This window comes from Aspergillus pseudodeflectus, assembly GCF_044049435.1.
Source record: "Aspergillus pseudodeflectus strain CBS 756.74 chromosome Unknown BJX68scaffold_16, whole genome shotgun sequence".
Classification (NCBI taxonomy): Eukaryota; Fungi; Ascomycota; class Eurotiomycetes; order Eurotiales; family Aspergillaceae; genus Aspergillus; species Aspergillus pseudodeflectus.
In genome coordinates this window covers 553,390-568,437 of record NW_027263792.1, presented here as the reverse complement: position 1 = coordinate 568,437, position 15,048 = coordinate 553,390, and the positions used below count along the sequence as shown (strand labels likewise).

At 51.7% G+C, this 15,048-nt stretch overlaps 4 protein-coding genes and 1 non-coding gene across 5 annotated transcripts; 2 read left to right on the top strand and 3 right to left on the bottom strand.

The window, feature by feature from the left end:
* Positions 1-556: 556 nt before the first annotated feature.
* BJX68DRAFT_64201 (putative cell polarity protein (Tea1)) lies at positions 557-5,703 on the bottom strand. The gene is made up of 4 exons (XM_071049535.1): positions 5,347-5,703; positions 4,853-5,255; positions 4,485-4,767; positions 557-4,431 (listed from the first exon to the last, which is right to left on the bottom strand). Exons 1-4 carry the CDS (start codon positions 5,593-5,595, stop codon positions 900-902), a joined length of 4,467 nt encoding a protein of 1,488 aa, XP_070900330.1. The 5' UTR covers positions 5,596-5,703; the 3' UTR covers positions 557-899.
* A 2,549-nt stretch (positions 5,704-8,252) lies between these two features.
* On the top strand, positions 8,253-9,086 carry BJX68DRAFT_235313 (uncharacterized protein). The gene is made up of 2 exons (XM_071039875.1): positions 8,253-8,764; positions 8,824-9,086. The coding sequence occupies exons 1-2, from the start codon at positions 8,302-8,304 to the stop codon at positions 8,979-8,981; spliced, it is 621 nt and encodes a 206-aa protein (XP_070900329.1). The 5' UTR covers positions 8,253-8,301; the 3' UTR covers positions 8,982-9,086.
* Positions 9,087-9,125: 39 nt separating this feature from the next.
* BJX68DRAFT_t76 lies at positions 9,126-9,196 on the bottom strand. The gene has a single exon. It is a non-coding gene; the product is annotated as a tRNA-Gly (tRNA).
* A 1,759-nt stretch (positions 9,197-10,955) lies between these two features.
* Positions 10,956-13,123, bottom strand: BJX68DRAFT_235310 (cytochrome P450). The gene is made up of 6 exons (XM_071039874.1): positions 12,720-13,123; positions 12,467-12,663; positions 12,037-12,398; positions 11,855-11,980; positions 11,280-11,778; positions 10,956-11,225 (listed from the first exon to the last, which is right to left on the bottom strand). The coding sequence occupies exons 1-6, from the start codon at positions 12,919-12,921 to the stop codon at positions 11,082-11,084; spliced, it is 1,530 nt and encodes a 509-aa protein (XP_070900328.1). The 5' UTR covers positions 12,922-13,123; the 3' UTR covers positions 10,956-11,081.
* A 25-nt stretch (positions 13,124-13,148) lies between these two features.
* On the top strand, positions 13,149-14,703 carry BJX68DRAFT_254642 (class I SAM-dependent methyltransferase; the record flags this gene model as incomplete). Its single annotated transcript, XM_071042909.1, has 9 exons — positions 13,149-13,187; positions 13,291-13,388; positions 13,447-13,472; positions 13,522-13,544; positions 13,606-13,805; positions 13,860-14,000; positions 14,086-14,353; positions 14,447-14,598; positions 14,661-14,703. 9 exons carry the CDS (start codon positions 13,149-13,151, stop codon positions 14,701-14,703), a joined length of 990 nt encoding a protein of 329 aa, XP_070900327.1.
* Positions 14,704-15,048: the final 345 nt, after the last annotated feature.

Sequence of the window (15,048 nt, the reverse complement as noted above, 5' to 3'; positions counted from 1 at the left end):
CCCATACCCACCACTGCGATAAATCACCTATCTCACCCCGTGCATAAAGTCCCCGAATAAGAATCTCAACATTGAAAAAGCAATACCCCGTCCTTGCCGACGTCACCCGGAGCAACAACTCCACTTTCATACCGACATCGAGTACCGTACAAGGGCAACACCACGCCGGCACCATGGGTTCAAAGTATTGATCAGTACTACATGAAGGCCACATCACCCGTGACGATGCCTCCCAGCGGAGGGAGCTGGTCACTCTTTGAGTCTTGGCGCGTTGGGCAGGAAGGACGATGAGCAATGGTTGGCTGCTCGCTGTTGGCTGTCGGGGTAAACTACTCAGGCCTAAACACCTCACATGGTTATCTCGCCTCGAGTAGTCTGTGTTGCTGCTGAAGGAGACAAACTGCGTATAGTGCCATAGCAGCGGTGCAATTTTACAGATACTAGAAGAATCGGCAGGCTCCCTGGTACGATAGAAGAGTCTCAAACATCACGGTCAGGACGAAGCAGCTTCATTCCCGCTGTCATTCAACCCGGATAGATCAAACAGGGGCATTCATCAAGGAAAAGTAAAGAGTAATAGTACACTTCAGGTAGATAAATAATGAGACTGGGTATAAAAGAGAAATAAATGGGGAGAGAGAGGAAATGGACGGCATCTGAAAACACAAGCAATAAGGTAAAAGCAAAGAAAAAGAAAGAAAGAAAGCAATCAATCGGGGACAGATGATGACAAGCGTCGACGCATCTCAAGGTGATACAAGATTAGTAAGACGAACGAAAACACGGACATGTGTTGCAGATGAACTAGCACAAGAAGCTCAAAGACCAATCGACATGGGTAGACATCATCGTATAGCTTCAAATAGGGTATAAAGAAGTCCTGAGTGCTCCCGGAGCCCTCAAATCATATTCGCTGCTGCATGCCCCTCGGCGGCATTGCGAGGCTTACTCTTGTCAGGAGAGGTCTCTCGCGCTTCTTCTTCGTCCAATCGTCGCCTCCATTCTGCAAGGCTATCGCTCAACCCGGATTCTTTGGTCGGTGTTCGATCAAAGTCCGACTGGGTACTCAATCGGTAGCTGCGGTTCGTACTCTCCCAGTGTGTGCGAAGGGCTTCGAGCTCATTAGCCAGTGAATCGAGAGCCATTGATCCACGATTGTCAAGGAAAGTGTCATCCTGCGACACTGCGCTGTTGGCCCTTGATCGACGAGTACCAGCACCAATGGTGCCGCTAGAGGCATTGCTGTGGGTACGAGAAATGCCGTTGGCACCTTGTCCGTGCTGTGACTGCCGACGGTAATGCCCAACTGAGGCTTCAACCTGATCCAGGAGCATGGAAACCTTTTGCTCAGCGTCCACGGCCCGAGTCTCCAGTAAGGAATTCTCTTGCTTGAGTTGCTCCAGCTCGGAGCGGGTCTTCTCGGTGACCGCCAGCAGCTCTTGCTTCATTGACTCATACTCTGCATGAGATTTGGCCTTCTCTTCCTCAGTAGAAACAAGGCTTTCCTTCAGAGTAGCGACTTGCTCCTCGAGATGCGCAATGGAAATTGATGTATCTTGCTGTAGGTCGGCGATTGACTTCTGAAGCTGGGCGCGTTCGGCTTCCCATTCTGCCGGTGCTTCAGATGGCCCGTCGGAAGCTCGAGCCTGAGCCACTTCTAACTCGGACTGGATCTTGGCGTTCTGGGACTTGTACCGTGTAAGCTCGTCCTTCATTCGCTTGAGCATCTTTTCAGTGCCCTTGACGTAGTGGACAGCGGACTGGTAATCATTCTCGAGTTGCTCTAACTTCTCGCGGTAGGCGCGGTCGGCTTCTTGTTCTCGGGTTTCAAAGGAGGACTTCAACTCATCATGGGCCTTGAGACTGGTGGAGAGCTGTTGCTCCAGTTCCCGAAGGCGGCTTTGCTCAGGAGTACCAAATCGCGAGCCGGGCGATTCAATGCGAGGAGAGCGTCGACTGTCAGTGTAGTTGACACCACGCTCGCCAAGGAGGTCCTTCAAAGCAGTGTGTTGCACGGCCAGGGCACCAGCCTCCCTCTGGTGGGCTTCAAGTTTGGACTTCAGCTCACGGTTCTCCGCTGTGTACGTCTGGCTATCCTTCAGCGCAGCCTGGAGCTGTCTTCGGAGCTGCAAGCCTTCCCTGCTCGCCTGTTCCTGATATGCCTCTAGGCCTGCAATTCTCTCCTCTGCACGCCTCAACTTTTCCGCTGCTTCGTCCGCAGCAGCTTGACTGGCCTTTGCAAGTGTATTCGCTCTCTCCACCTGTGCTTCGGAGCTGGCCACTCGTTGGTCCACCAGTGAGCGTACTGACGTCTCCGAATCGAATGACGAAGCTCGGTCAAGACCAGAAAGGAATGCGTTCTTGTGAGTTTCGGCTTCCCTAGCATGAATCTCGGCCAATTCTTCCGCGTCTCGAAGGCGACGGGTAGCATTCTCTAGCTCGGCCGTTCGTTCTTCGTGCTCAGACCGAAGTTGCAGCAATTTCCTTTCTAAGCTTTCTCGACGCTCACGCTCCTCATCCAATTGCTTCTCCAATACAGCGGCCTTGTTAGAAGACGCAGTTACCGCTTCTCGAAGTGTACCAATGTTTTCACCAAAGTCCTTCAGACGACCAGAAGAATCTTCAAGTCTCTTCGACAGCTCCTCCTTATCCAAAACCAGCTGCTTTAAGGACGATTCAGCTTCAGTTCGTAACATGGACTCCTCCCTGAGCGATGCTTCAATCTGGTGGAGCTGGGCACGCAGGCTTTCCGTTTCCAGAGGGTTGTTTTGCATCTCCAACTCAGCCAGCCGTCTCCTTGTGGCTTCCGCTGTCTCCTCGGCCAATTCTCTTCCACGCTTCTCCTGGTCAAAATCAGCAGTAATCACCTCCAGCTTTGCCTTGAGTTCATTCTGCGATGCAAGGGCCAAGGCCAGTCTGCGGCTTAAATCTGTCGTACGCTCAGACGCCGCCTTATCAAGGTCTTGAGAATGCCCATCCAATGATGGGGTGCTCTGCTGACTTCCACCGTGTGCAGCAAGCTTAGCGCGAGCATAAGCGGCTTCATTGACCGCAATATCTCTCTGCTGCTCAACCTCTGCAACGCGCTTGGATGCAATAGCGGCCTGCCGGTCCACGGTTGCTTGCATTTTCGCTAATTCTGCTCTCATGGTGAGGAAAGCCTCGATTAAGGGGCGATCCTCGTCCGCAAAAGCGTCCGCTGTGCGTTCATCCAAAACAGAGTTTGACGAAATATTAGGAGAGTATCCAGCTTTCTTAGCCAAGGCAAGCTCCGATGCATACCATGCATTCCGGCTTCTCAATGCTTCAAGTTCTTTGACCAAAACCTCCTGGTGGGCGGTTAATCGAGGCGATCGTGGTTCGTCTCCGGTTCTGGAGTTTCTGTAGCCCCGGGAGTCTATTGAACCATCGATACTTGCGTGTCGGCCGAGAATAGATTCGTCCGCGCTATCCAACGAGCTGCGCTGTCGCTGGCGTAATGAGCGCTGGCGAGCCGGCGCCATTAGGGGAGCAGCTTCGCCAGCTTCCATCGCCCGAGCTGATATACGGGATGACTGTTGGGTGGGTGTTCGCTGACCATTCGATTCTTGTGCAGGTCTATAATCTTGGGGTGAGTCTCTTGGTGCTGATTCTTTGTCTCTATCGCCGATCATGGCCCGGGCGGTGTCGATAGGAGGGCCGCCAAACCCACGCTCTTGTTTTGGGGGCGTCTTGCTTCTAGAGTTCATGAGGTTTTGCGGCGTCGGGCCCCTCGGCCCTGGGGTGGGAGCCTGCCCCGGTGGTGGAGGGCCGGAAGGGGCTTGCGCAATAGATGCTCGCGGCAGCCGAGATCCTGGGCCACTTCCAGGTCCAAGCTCCAGGGGCCGATTTGGGGGACTGACCATACTCTCTCGAGAAGGCATTTGACCCCTTCGGAGCTGATCTGGAGGTAGATTCTGGGCTTCGCGGCTTGTTCGGCCAGAGGGCGCGCCCGGCTTGTCTCCAGGACTTATTTTTTTGGGGCCCGTGGCCGGTACTGCCGCGCCATTTTGGGTCTCATTCGGATACCGGATCTTGGTCGTATCAAGAAGATAAGCAGTGCTAAGTTCCACTGGATCTCTGGGAGCAGAACTAGGTTCGCCCGCTAAAACGATGATTTGCTTGCCGAAAGCTGTCATGCTATGTCCGGACCGAGGAGAAGGAGCAGGGCCCATATTTTGGAAGGAAAACCAACGTCGGGTAGATATCCGGAACGCCGCAAGGTCACCGAGGTCGATACCTTCGTCGGTGCGGCCACCGAAGATGTACATCACATCATTGACAAGGGCTGCCGCATGCCCTTCACGAGGAGCTGGAATAATTCCGACGGATTCAAGCTCACTCCAACTGTTCGCGCGGGGATCGTAGGACCAAACGTCATTGAACCATTGCAATCCGTTCGTTCCTCCAAATCTGCCGTGTGTGAGCAATGGTGCTATAGCTGACGTGGGAAAAGGAAAACTTACAGGTACAGTTTATCATTAAAACTGACAATGGTGTGGTTAGTTCTTGCAGGGGGTATTTGACCGGGCTGCGGTCCGCCTTCATGGCTGTTCTTGATAAGCAACTCCCACTTGTTGTTTGGGTTCTGTAGTTGGTTCAGATCAAAAGCGACCAGATCATTGAAAAAGTACCCTTCGACCTGCCCTCCAAAGACATATAGCCTTGAACCGAGGATGTTGAGGGTATGGCCATATCGTCCAGTAGGTCGAGGACCGGGCGGTATCGAACGCGACCATTGCCGAGATGCTGCAGCGGTAGAGTTAGCAACCGCCACAATGGATTGCACAATGGATTGCACACTGGATTGCGCATGGAGAGAAATGGCACATACAAGTATTGAGAAGGTAGAGCGTATCATCCAGAGTGTCCGTTTCATCCACTTTGGTATCACCACCGAAGACGATAAAAGCGTTTCCTACCAACAAGCTCGCGTGGCCCACACGGGGCCCTGGCCCTTCCGAGACGGTTGCAATTGGAAAACAAGAAAGATTTCCACTACTGCTTTCCAGCATCCAAAGATCCCCTTTGACAGTCGATCCGTCTATCAGTCCACCCATCATGTATATGTCACCTTCCTTTGAAGCAACTGCGTTGATTGCCGCGCCATATCGAGGGAAAGGGTTTGCTTGCGGCGACGAAAAATTCAGGCGTCGCTGCGACCACGGATATAGGGATGCGCCAGGACTCGAGTTCGGTGAATTACTGCCGGGTGTAGGTTGGTGAGCGCGCTGGGCCTGGGAACCGTCAGTCTACATAAGGGAAGAACGCCGGTCTCCCTAGCGATCCGGGCAAATGTATCCATAGTGAGAAGATTAGGCTACCAACCTGAGACTCGGATTCTGCTCGTTGTCGCGGGCGCTGCTGATCCGGACTGCTAGCGCTATTGACCGAATTCAAAGAATTATTATAACTACTACTCGGCGTTGGCGTCTGAGAAATAACTGCTCCATCTTTCGGCCCGTTTACCACAGCTCCAGAGCCGGGTGGTGCTCCTTCAGATGTATGAATGTTTCTCGTTGCGGGAGGTAGGCCAGAAGCCTGCTGGTTCTTCTTTGACTTGAAGAGGAATGCCATCGTGAAAGATATATATCGTAAACAGTCGTTCAAGGCGGAATTTCAGGGTCGGGAGGCAGCAGGCGGAGGATCGGACAGAATTCCGGAGGCTGAGCAAAACTTATGTTGTCAAGGACGAATTGCGCGATGAAAAAGAGAACCGATGCTGAATGAGTGAAAAGAATAATGGGCGCCAGGCTCAAGGTGAAAGGAGCGGAGGACGCAGTGAACGCGCTGTATGGGGATTAAAAGTTATAATAAGCAAGTCGAACAGTTGTTGCTGGCCGAGACACTGGCAACGCTGGTTGTTCGTTCGGCTAACGCGAGACAGGTGTCCATCCAAAGTCCGATCCGCTCGTCGTCACAAAGGGGGGAGGTCAGAATCTCCTCCGGTTCTCGAAGCGATGCTATGAAACCTCGATCCCGGCCTTCAAGGGGTATGGGGGTTCCTATAGTAGGCGATAATTAAGGGACGGAAAAAGAAGCGGAGAAAAGAAAGAACGAAATCGCCCCCCGTACAGGAGAAAATAAAAAAGTGAAGGGAGAAAACGAACCGGAGGGAGAAGGCCAATTCCGATCACAGCAGGCCGAAAAGGGTCGAGGAAATAATGGGGACGAGGGAGCTGAGAACTGGAGAGGGAGAGAAGGGGCAGGAACAGGAGCAGGGAAGACTCCAGTGTTTCGACCTTCGATTGGCTTAGATAATTCTCGTTGGCTGTCAACTGTTGGCGGTAGTTTCGTTTAGGGGGGAGGACGACACCGCCAGAAGGCCCAATAATGAACGGAAGGCGAGCAATAGAATCGCTGCATTTCAGTCTCAACCCCGAGGAGGAAAAAGAAATAAGCTCAAGATCCTCTCCAACGTGCTGAGCCAGAATTCTATCTGCAAGCTGCCTACCACAACGCAGCTACAAATCGTCTACTACATAACCAGTTGCTCAAGTGGTTGACAGTCCCATCGACGTGGAATCGAAGCTACTTCAGCAGGCTACCCAGTCCGGTGGAAATCCAGGCACAAGCTGGAGATTGGCTGCATATGCTACTCGGGAGAAACGCCAGAATCCAGCACCAATGCACCTCGAGAAATCAAAAAATGATGCCCACAGGTTAGCATTTGGCGCACAGTGTTGGTATCGGGCTTACACGGTCAATTGATTGCAGCGCAAGAATCAAAGAGCACTCTGGCAGAGCGCACTTCTCGCAAAAACCCATCCAAACCCCTCACTTTCCTTGCATGCGGAGCGGTGCTTGACCAAGTCGGCCGCAGCGATCTTCATTTTTCTCATCTTAATCCTTGGTGTTGGCTGCCGTTAGGGTGGGGCGCTGATGTAATCTCAGGGAACAGGTTCATTCTCCACGTGATGCCGATCAGCCTCCGATCCAAACAGGTGGATAGCGGAGGCATGTAATCGAGTTTTTTTTCAGGATTGGGGTCAGGAGGGTGAAAAGAGCTGGCGGTCAATTCCAGAAAAACCGTCACAAGATGGATGGTACATGCTCTTTGAGTAACGACGAGCATTCGAAGTCGAGAATCTCGATAACCCATCCATGGATTTAGTTGTCCACTGGTTCCTGGCGCGCTAGCCTAATCAAGTTACTCCAAGCCACCCTTTCCCGCTCCAAAATTAAACCACCTGCAATCCGTGGAGCATTCGCTGGTGGCTAAGAATCTTAACTCGAGCATGCTTTCGACGTTTGACAGGGAGACAACTCTTCAGAAGCAACGCATCAACTCTTGAGTCTAGAGCTGACCGATTCATTTACTGAATGTGCAGGGCGGATACGAAGAATAGCTCTCGGCTTCATCTTGTCATGGGTTCCATTGAATGCACGGCCCCGTCTGGGGCTCACCCAAGTCTGATAGGCTGCTAAAGATGGTCTCGCCTTGTTTGTGTCGCCCACTCTCGCCTCGACTCCAGCGTTTGACTGAGTATAGTCTGTACGGGTTTGGGCATCCCTGACTTGATTGATGGCGTGGCACGTGTTTTCTGTGCTTGTTTGCTATGAAGAAAATACAATTGCCTGTCTAAAACTGCAACCTTCTGGTAATCCCGAGTTTGTATGATATCATTGAGATAAAGATCACTTGGTCAAAGTATAGAGCATAGCGCCGATTACAGCCATGGCTCAATGCAGACACTTCGGTACTTGAGCGATTTAAGCACCCCATGGCCTTCTTCACTGAGCACTCCAATGTGAGGTCTCGGTTCGTCATGCACTTGCTACGTACGCCGGCGATGTTCCTGCAGAACACTGCACTCTGCAAGGAGCTTCGGGTCTCAAAGTCAATTGCCAAGGTATGTAAATGAAAAGGGACCTGGTCATGCCAATTTGCTGAAAGCCTGGCTCTCTGACATGCCATGAGGTGGAACGGTAGTAATTGGGTTGCATCGTAGCTATATGATATATGCATCAAACTGCCCTTGGCGACTGGGGGCGATCCTGAACAGATTGCGGATCATACTAGTACTACTCCAGCACTTCCACATTGTGGTATCAACTGAGATGTAGGCTATTGAGCTGTATAATCTTCAGCAATCGCAAAAAAAAAAAAAAAAATCGATATGCAAATCTGTTAAAGGACAAGGAGTGGTCTCTCTGTTACCTAGGTACTGTGTATGTATATAATCACGTGCACACCTCCCTGAGGGACTTCGTACTGCGACTAAGCTCTCTGTGATCTCTACCTACAGATACAACCACGGCATCTCTCGAATACCGCGCCCGATGGCTGACGCTGGTTTCGCGTCTTCAGACCAACCGCCGGTCTTCAATTATGTCCTCTCTTTCCTCCTCGTAGGAATGGCCTGGGGTGGGACAACCCCTTTTATACGCCGGGCCGCTAAGGACTTTCAAGCTCGACAGGAGGCGCACCAGGATCAAGCGCAAGCGACCGAGCTGCGAAATACACAGTCTACAGATAACGAGCGCAGCAGCGATGACAGCGAAAGCGACGAAGACCAGCCGCTACCCTCCCCCTCGAACTTCGCGGAACCGACCGCAACGGACACCACAACCCCCGAGCCGGCCTGGATGAACCGCTCGGCCTCGTCTTCCTCCTGGTTGAAAACAAAAATAATTACCATATTCTGGACCGTGGTTAATCTCCTTCAAACGCCGGCGTACTCGATTCCGCTGGTGATCAATCTGACCGGGAGTATTTGGTTCTTTTTGCTGGTTGGGAAGCATGGTGAGCTCTTCCCCTGTCTGTTCGCGGATGCGCCGATTGAACTAATATGATATACATAGAACTCTCGTTAACGGTTCCCCTGGCGAATTCGAGCGCTTTTCTGTTCACGGTTCTAGGCGAGTGGTATGTGGAGAAGAAGGTGATTGAGAAGGAGACATGGCTAGGGATGGCGTTGGTGCTGGGGGGTATAGGTATTTGCGTGCAGTCGAAGACATAGTGAAGTCAGTCGTATCCGTAGACTTTAAGTTCAGACCCGTTGGATCCCGTGTTCTCGATAATATGGTTTGCAAATATGGTGATTTACAGAGACAATGAAAAAAAAGGGAAAAAAAAACAAAAACAAAGAGAGTAAAAAAGCATGTGCATCATCCGTGAATCGAACACGGGCCTCGTCGATGGCAACGACGAATTCTACCACTAGACCAATGATGCTAATATATTAGAGCTAGGCGGCTTTTTACTCTATAATTTAATTATATAAATATAGCCCTAATCTCTGAGGCAGGCCTTGTGCTTTCCATGCTTTCTATCCTCGATACTGTATGGTCCTGAGTAACCCTGATTTAATGTTCTTTGCTCCTGCATATAGTATGAAGCCGTCTAGCATACCGCTCTTTTCATGGCCTAAAGGTATATGTGCCTAGCATCACGGGCTTTATTATATATATCGTCGAGTATTGGGCTCCAATGGGCATGCGATCTAACCAGAGCTGCCAACTGGGCGCCGAACCGTCTAGACTACCATAGCAGTCACCGTGAGCGGTAAGCCGCAAACAGCCCACGGCCATCTGGGTTTACTACCCACCATGGAAGGTACCACGTCTGACCTTGGGAAGGCGAGTACCTGCTTCCGTTGGCAGGAACCAAGCATCCACGACATCAGGACTCGACTAGGCCAGACTACAGCATCAGTTACACACTCTCCCCAAGCTACTGCCGCTTACGAACCTCTATCGTTAACCTATGTTCTATCCTTCAGAAATCTTAACCTTCACCCTAAGCGCCATATATAAACTCCTAACGATGCCCCCCAACCAAGGAAAGATAGACGCACTGGGTGGGAATGACCATGGATTCATGAACCGGCACAGAAAACTGTCCCCCGACAAGTGCGAGGTTATCAATGAGGAGGACTACAACCCCCCATCGAAGCGGCGAACCTATCTCCTCGGAAGACTAAACACGGTCCTCAACAACCGGCCTGTGCCAGCTAGTTTCTGGGCCGCCTTGCTACTCTCGGACATGGAGATGCTGGAGAAGATGGTCATCGGGGCTGAAAAGTCAACATTCCTGCTGGAGTTCTGTATACACGGGTGCATGGCCCTGCCCCTTCTATGGAAACAGTGTCGATCAGAACAGAGGGCGACCACAGCCCAAATGCCCCATCCGCCAGCCGATGCTGAAGTACACGGAACGCTGCGAGAGGAGCAGTGGCACAACCACCAGACGAGCGAGCGAGAGGGCGGAAAGTGCGTCGTTCAACGGGTGGCACCCATGCAGATCGTGGAAATATACCCCCGCTCTCTATCTAACCCAGAGCTGAGTCGTCTAGCCAAAGCATACCCGCCATTTTGGGACATGCTGAAGTACTTTTGGACACCCAAGCGGATCGCAGAATGGCGACAGCAGATATTCTCGGACCGCCGCAGCCCAATGCAGGCTCTCGACAACTTGTCAAACCTGATGTGCTTATCGGCGGATCTAAAGCAGATGTGGGCATTGGGGATATTTGCACTAAAGCCTCTCGTATATAGCGAGGACAGAACGCAGCTTGAGGTGCAATTCTTCTGGCAACCACGGCCTGGCCACTCAATTAGCCAGCACATCCCGCTCTTGACACGACCTAGCTCGTCCCGAGACCTGCCCGGGTTGGTTGAAGATGACGTGGTTCAAACTGGATCCGCCTTCTTGAACGTCAGGTCCGAATGGCAGAAGATCATGAGCGGCCAACGCTTTACATTCACGACACCCGACCCCATCAAGCTACCATTGCCGAGTAAAGAGCTCTTGGAAATGCAATGGGTGCTGACACGACTGGTAAACCTATCTGGGGCTGGATTATTGCCGGACGGACACGAGCTTGACCACTACGAGAATGACGGCACCCACCGCTTCCAGCTTTTCTAAGGGTCTCTGGTATTGAGAACGCTTAAGCACTGTGAACTAAGTCCATGATGAAATACCTGCAGCCTACCCAGAGAAGCCAATCAATCATTATCCTATTGCTGAATTTCCAGTATGTTCAAAGTATAAACATGAGCTATAAACATGAGGCCCCCACAATCCATGCGGGTGTATACAAAACGGCAAACCTGATCTACAGAGACTGCATTCGAGCTGCACTCTTCTCGCGTTCAGATATACGAACCATAAGCTCAGACTGTAGGAACAGACCATTTCGCTGGACACTCTGCCAGGGCTGGGAGGGGTCAACGAGAACAATATCATACCTGAGAAAGATCTGCAGCAACATTAGCAGGATACTAGTAGAGACACAGAAAAGAGAGATACCCACCTCAGCAATTGCCTTCGAAACCTCAATAAGTGCCACTTGCTTCCCCAGACAAGCATACCTCCCAGACCCAAACACGAGCTCCTGCGTGCGGTTCATCGCCAACAGTTTCTCTTCATCCTCGACCTCCAACCACCTCTCCGGCCGGAATACGTCCGCATCTGCCCCATAGACCTTTGGATTCCGGTGCACGCCCCAAGCCGAGTACCCGATCTGCGTCCCTCCGGGGACAAACTTCCCACCTAGGGTGTCGCCACCGGGAGGCACGACCTTCTGCATGAGGCCAACGACGGGCGGCCAGATGCGGAGGCATTCTTTTACGCAGGCCTGGAGGTAGGGGAGGCGCTGGGTTTCGTCGTAGGTGAGAATGGGACCTGAAAGGTTACCGCTGGAGTTGGCGGTGTCGAGCTCGGCTTGGAGTTTGAATAGGACGTTCGGGTTTGTTATTAGGTACAGGACGGCGGTACGGATTGTTGTTGCTGTTGTGTCGGAGCCGGCGAATCTGCGCGGGTGGATGCGTGAGTGGGGAGGTGGATGTGATGCAGTGTAACCGCAGATAGAAGAGTATGGGGTCTCACATTTGAAGAACTGTTTCCTGCTCTGCCTCTTCCTGGGTCAGGCCGTGGGTAACGAAGGAGCCGAGCATGTCGCGACGGACTTTCTTGTCAGGGCCGTAGCGTGTTGCTACGATCTTTTTGGCGACGCTAAGCTTCTGTTAGATGGCCTATATTGTATCTTGCTAAGAAAGAAGGGTTTTTACCCCATCAACAAGCCGGCACCCTTTGTATCGCTGGGAGTGGGCATGGCTAGCTGACTGATACCAGGAAGGCGCACCACCTTCTCCAAGATTGGCAGCGTCGAGAACCACTCGAAGATAGGAAGCATGGCTGTCTGGTTTGCGATATATCCGTGTAGATCTTCGTTGTGCTCAAGGAATCCCATGGCTTCACCGAATGCGACCGCGCTGATGACATCCAGAGTAAGGAACTGGCAGAGACGCGCAAAGTCGACGGCACGAAACTCTCCCACGCTTGAAGTATATTCGTTGCGAATGAGCTTGAAGAGGCTTATCAACTGTTCGTTAACGCTCTGCTCTAGATGTAAATTTTCTTTGCCCGAATACTGTAAAAATGAAGAAATATTCGTCAGCTTAGATGGCTGGTCCACGGAGCTCGAGGAATACCACAGACCCCTGGTATCAGCTTGTTACGCAGATCAATATGACGTTGCTCATCGCGTTCACAGAAGACGTGGTTTAGCTTGTGGCTAAAAGCCGTTGCGTTGTACCAATCTGACCGCGTATACGGAGATCGCACAGCGCTCATCCTTCGAATGATCTCGGGGTCATCAGTAACCAGATCGTTTGGGCCTATTCGGACGAGATGGCCTGACGAGACCGAGTTAATGTCATATGCGTGTAAATTAGAAGCAATGCGTGCGCACCGTATGTTTTGCATGCCTCTGCAATGTCCAGGTGCATACGGCCATATAGCGTACTACGGATCATCCATAATTTGGTAGGGCCAGCGACAAAGGGACCGGGAAACTGTCTCAACCGCAGATAAGAGCGCAGGAGGCGGACAAGTCCCGCGGTGAGGATTAGGACGATGCCCAAGGTGTAGAGCGACGATAAGCTGCCGAGCATGCTGAGAATGATCTGCACAGGGATGTCAAATTACTGAACAAAGCAAACAAAGGCTCTGGATAGAACAATAGCTTTGTTCTCCTAAAGAGACCATCACATGACAGCTGCTAGTGCGTATGCCATCCCGTGCCCGATTGGAAAACAGGAATTATTATTGACAGCGGCCGCTCCCGATCCCGAGTTCCTCTTCCAAGTTCCCACTGTGTGGATCCGGCAGACCAGCCACCATGTCTGAGCGCGACAACGAGCAGTTCATCGAAGTCGAGGTCTGTGAAGAATGCGGGTTAAAGATCGGCTCGCTTTGTTGACAGGTCAACTAGGATGATGCGGACTCTACCCTCGGATCGCTGATGCACGTTCCCCACCCAGATCCACGGTCCCGGGTGCCCCTTACTGACATGCCCCAGTGCGAGCGAAACGTCCTCGCTAAACAGCTTGGTTTTGCAGTTCGAATACGAGAATGGACGGTAAACACCCTCTGGATCCCGCTGTTAGCCCTTGCTAATAAACATCGAATGGGTAAAGGAGGTACCACTCTTACCGGTCTGGGCGTAAGTAGAGAGCGCGCAATTCGTTTGACTTTGCTGACGTTTATTGAAGACTATGCGTTTCCGAACGACGAGGTATGCAATCGAAACCCTATCTGGCTCCTCCCCGATGAATCGCGATCTTACCCCTTAACAGGATGAACTCGACCGAATGGACCTCGAGCATCACATCTTCCTCCTCCTCCTGGAAGGAGAGTTGCACCTAGCCCCGCTGAGCGACCCACAGCGTATTCTTGATATCGGTACGGGAACGGGTATCTGGGCCATCGACATGGCCGATAAGTATCCAGGCGCGTCTGTGATTGGTACCGATTTGTCACCTGTTCAGCCATCCTTGTAGGCCGGACTTGTTGTGAGAACCCGAGATAATACCGGCTGATGAAGCGATAGTGTCCCGCCGAACCTCGAATTCCAAGTCGATGACTTTGAGAATGAATGGACCTTCCGGCGCGAGTCTTTTGACTTGATTCACTCTCGCCTGTTACTGGCCAGTGTCTCTGATTATCCGAAGTTCTTCCGCCAAGCTCTAGAGTAATCCAGCCCCCCTCGCAAACTGAAGCCCTTGTGGAAAGAGTCGAAGACCGGACAGAAGTTAACCAGAGATTTCCTTGATTAGTGCTCTGAAGCCGGGCGCGTATATGGAAATGCACGAGATCGACCCCGGATTCGAAACTGACGACAACTCCATCCCCAGCGATAGCAGTGCCCTGCAGTGGTCGAACCTCTTCTTCGAGGGCTGCGAGAAGATTAACCATCGAATTCCCTCTCCCGAAGAGTACAAAACAATGATGGAGGAAGCTGGCTTCGTCGATGTGAAGCTCAAAGTCTTGAAGCGCCCGTCGAATCCATGGCCGAAGGACAAGAATATGAAACGACTTGGCCTGGTGAGTTAGCTAGATACCCTCGCTGCCTCCAAATAGGTAACACTGTAAGGAATAAGGAAGGCTTGGATTGCTGACAAAATGCCCGTGGCACAGTACACCCTGACCAACCACCTCAACGGACTACACGCTTTCACCGTGGGCCTCTTCACTCGAGTCCTTGGCTGGTCAACCGCAGAAGTCGAGGTGCTCATCGCAAAGTGCAGAAAAGAGTGGAAAGACAGTTCGATCCATGCTTACCAAAGAGTGTACGTGTCCTGTCTGATATCCCCTCATCCCAATTTCTGATACATCAACTGACTCCACCTAGGATTTTTGTCTATGGGAAAAAGCCCGAGATACCGTCTTCCTGAGGCTTACCCATTATTTGCGTTGCAATGATTGCGCTTCTCTGGCCTTTTTGCATTCAGTTATCGGGGCTATAGATTGTATAAAGAAACCCCTAGTTTTGAATTTTTATGAATTTATTCACGAGAGCCTTTACATTGGAACTTCATCAACCAACCTGAGCCATGTATTGTGTCTGTCATGCGGTAGGACCACGGCGATGGGTGTCCCGGAATGCAAGGAAGGATGAGCTCATCTAGTTCTACTCAGCGGCCGGTTCGAAAAGCGTCTCGCTCGGAAGAATACTCCTAGTACCGAGATAAGAGGAGCAAGCCAGAACATCTCTCAATAAATCGTACGTTATCCCGAGC

Bases quoted from the DNA above. Each gene is read 5' to 3' on its own strand.
- BJX68DRAFT_235310 (XM_071039874.1), bottom strand. From the start codon at position 12,921: ATGCTCGGCAGCTTATCGTCGCTCTACACCTTGGGCATCGTCCTAATC. The intron at 12,664-12,719 runs GTGCGCACGCAT...CGGTCTCGTCAG, and splicing joins AGAGGCATGCAAAACATACG to GCCATCTCGTCCGAATAGGC. The intron at 12,399-12,466 runs GTCTGTGGTATT...TCATTTTTACAG, and splicing joins GTAACAAGCTGATACCAGGG to TATTCGGGCAAAGAAAATTT.
- BJX68DRAFT_64201 (XM_071049535.1), bottom strand. From the start codon at position 5,595: ATGGCATTCCTCTTCAAGTCAAAGAAGAACCAGCAGGCTTCTGGCCTA. The intron at 4,768-4,852 runs GTATGTGCCATT...CTACCGCTGCAG, and splicing joins GCTCTACCTTCTCAATACTT to CATCTCGGCAATGGTCGCGT. The intron at 4,432-4,484 runs GTAAGTTTTCCT...CACACACGGCAG, and splicing joins TTTAATGATAAACTGTACCT to ATTTGGAGGAACGAACGGAT.
- BJX68DRAFT_235313 (XM_071039875.1), top strand. From the start codon at position 8,302: ATGGCTGACGCTGGTTTCGCGTCTTCAGACCAACCGCCGGTCTTCAAT. The intron at 8,765-8,823 runs GTGAGCTCTTCC...TGATATACATAG, and splicing joins TTTGCTGGTTGGGAAGCATG to AACTCTCGTTAACGGTTCCC.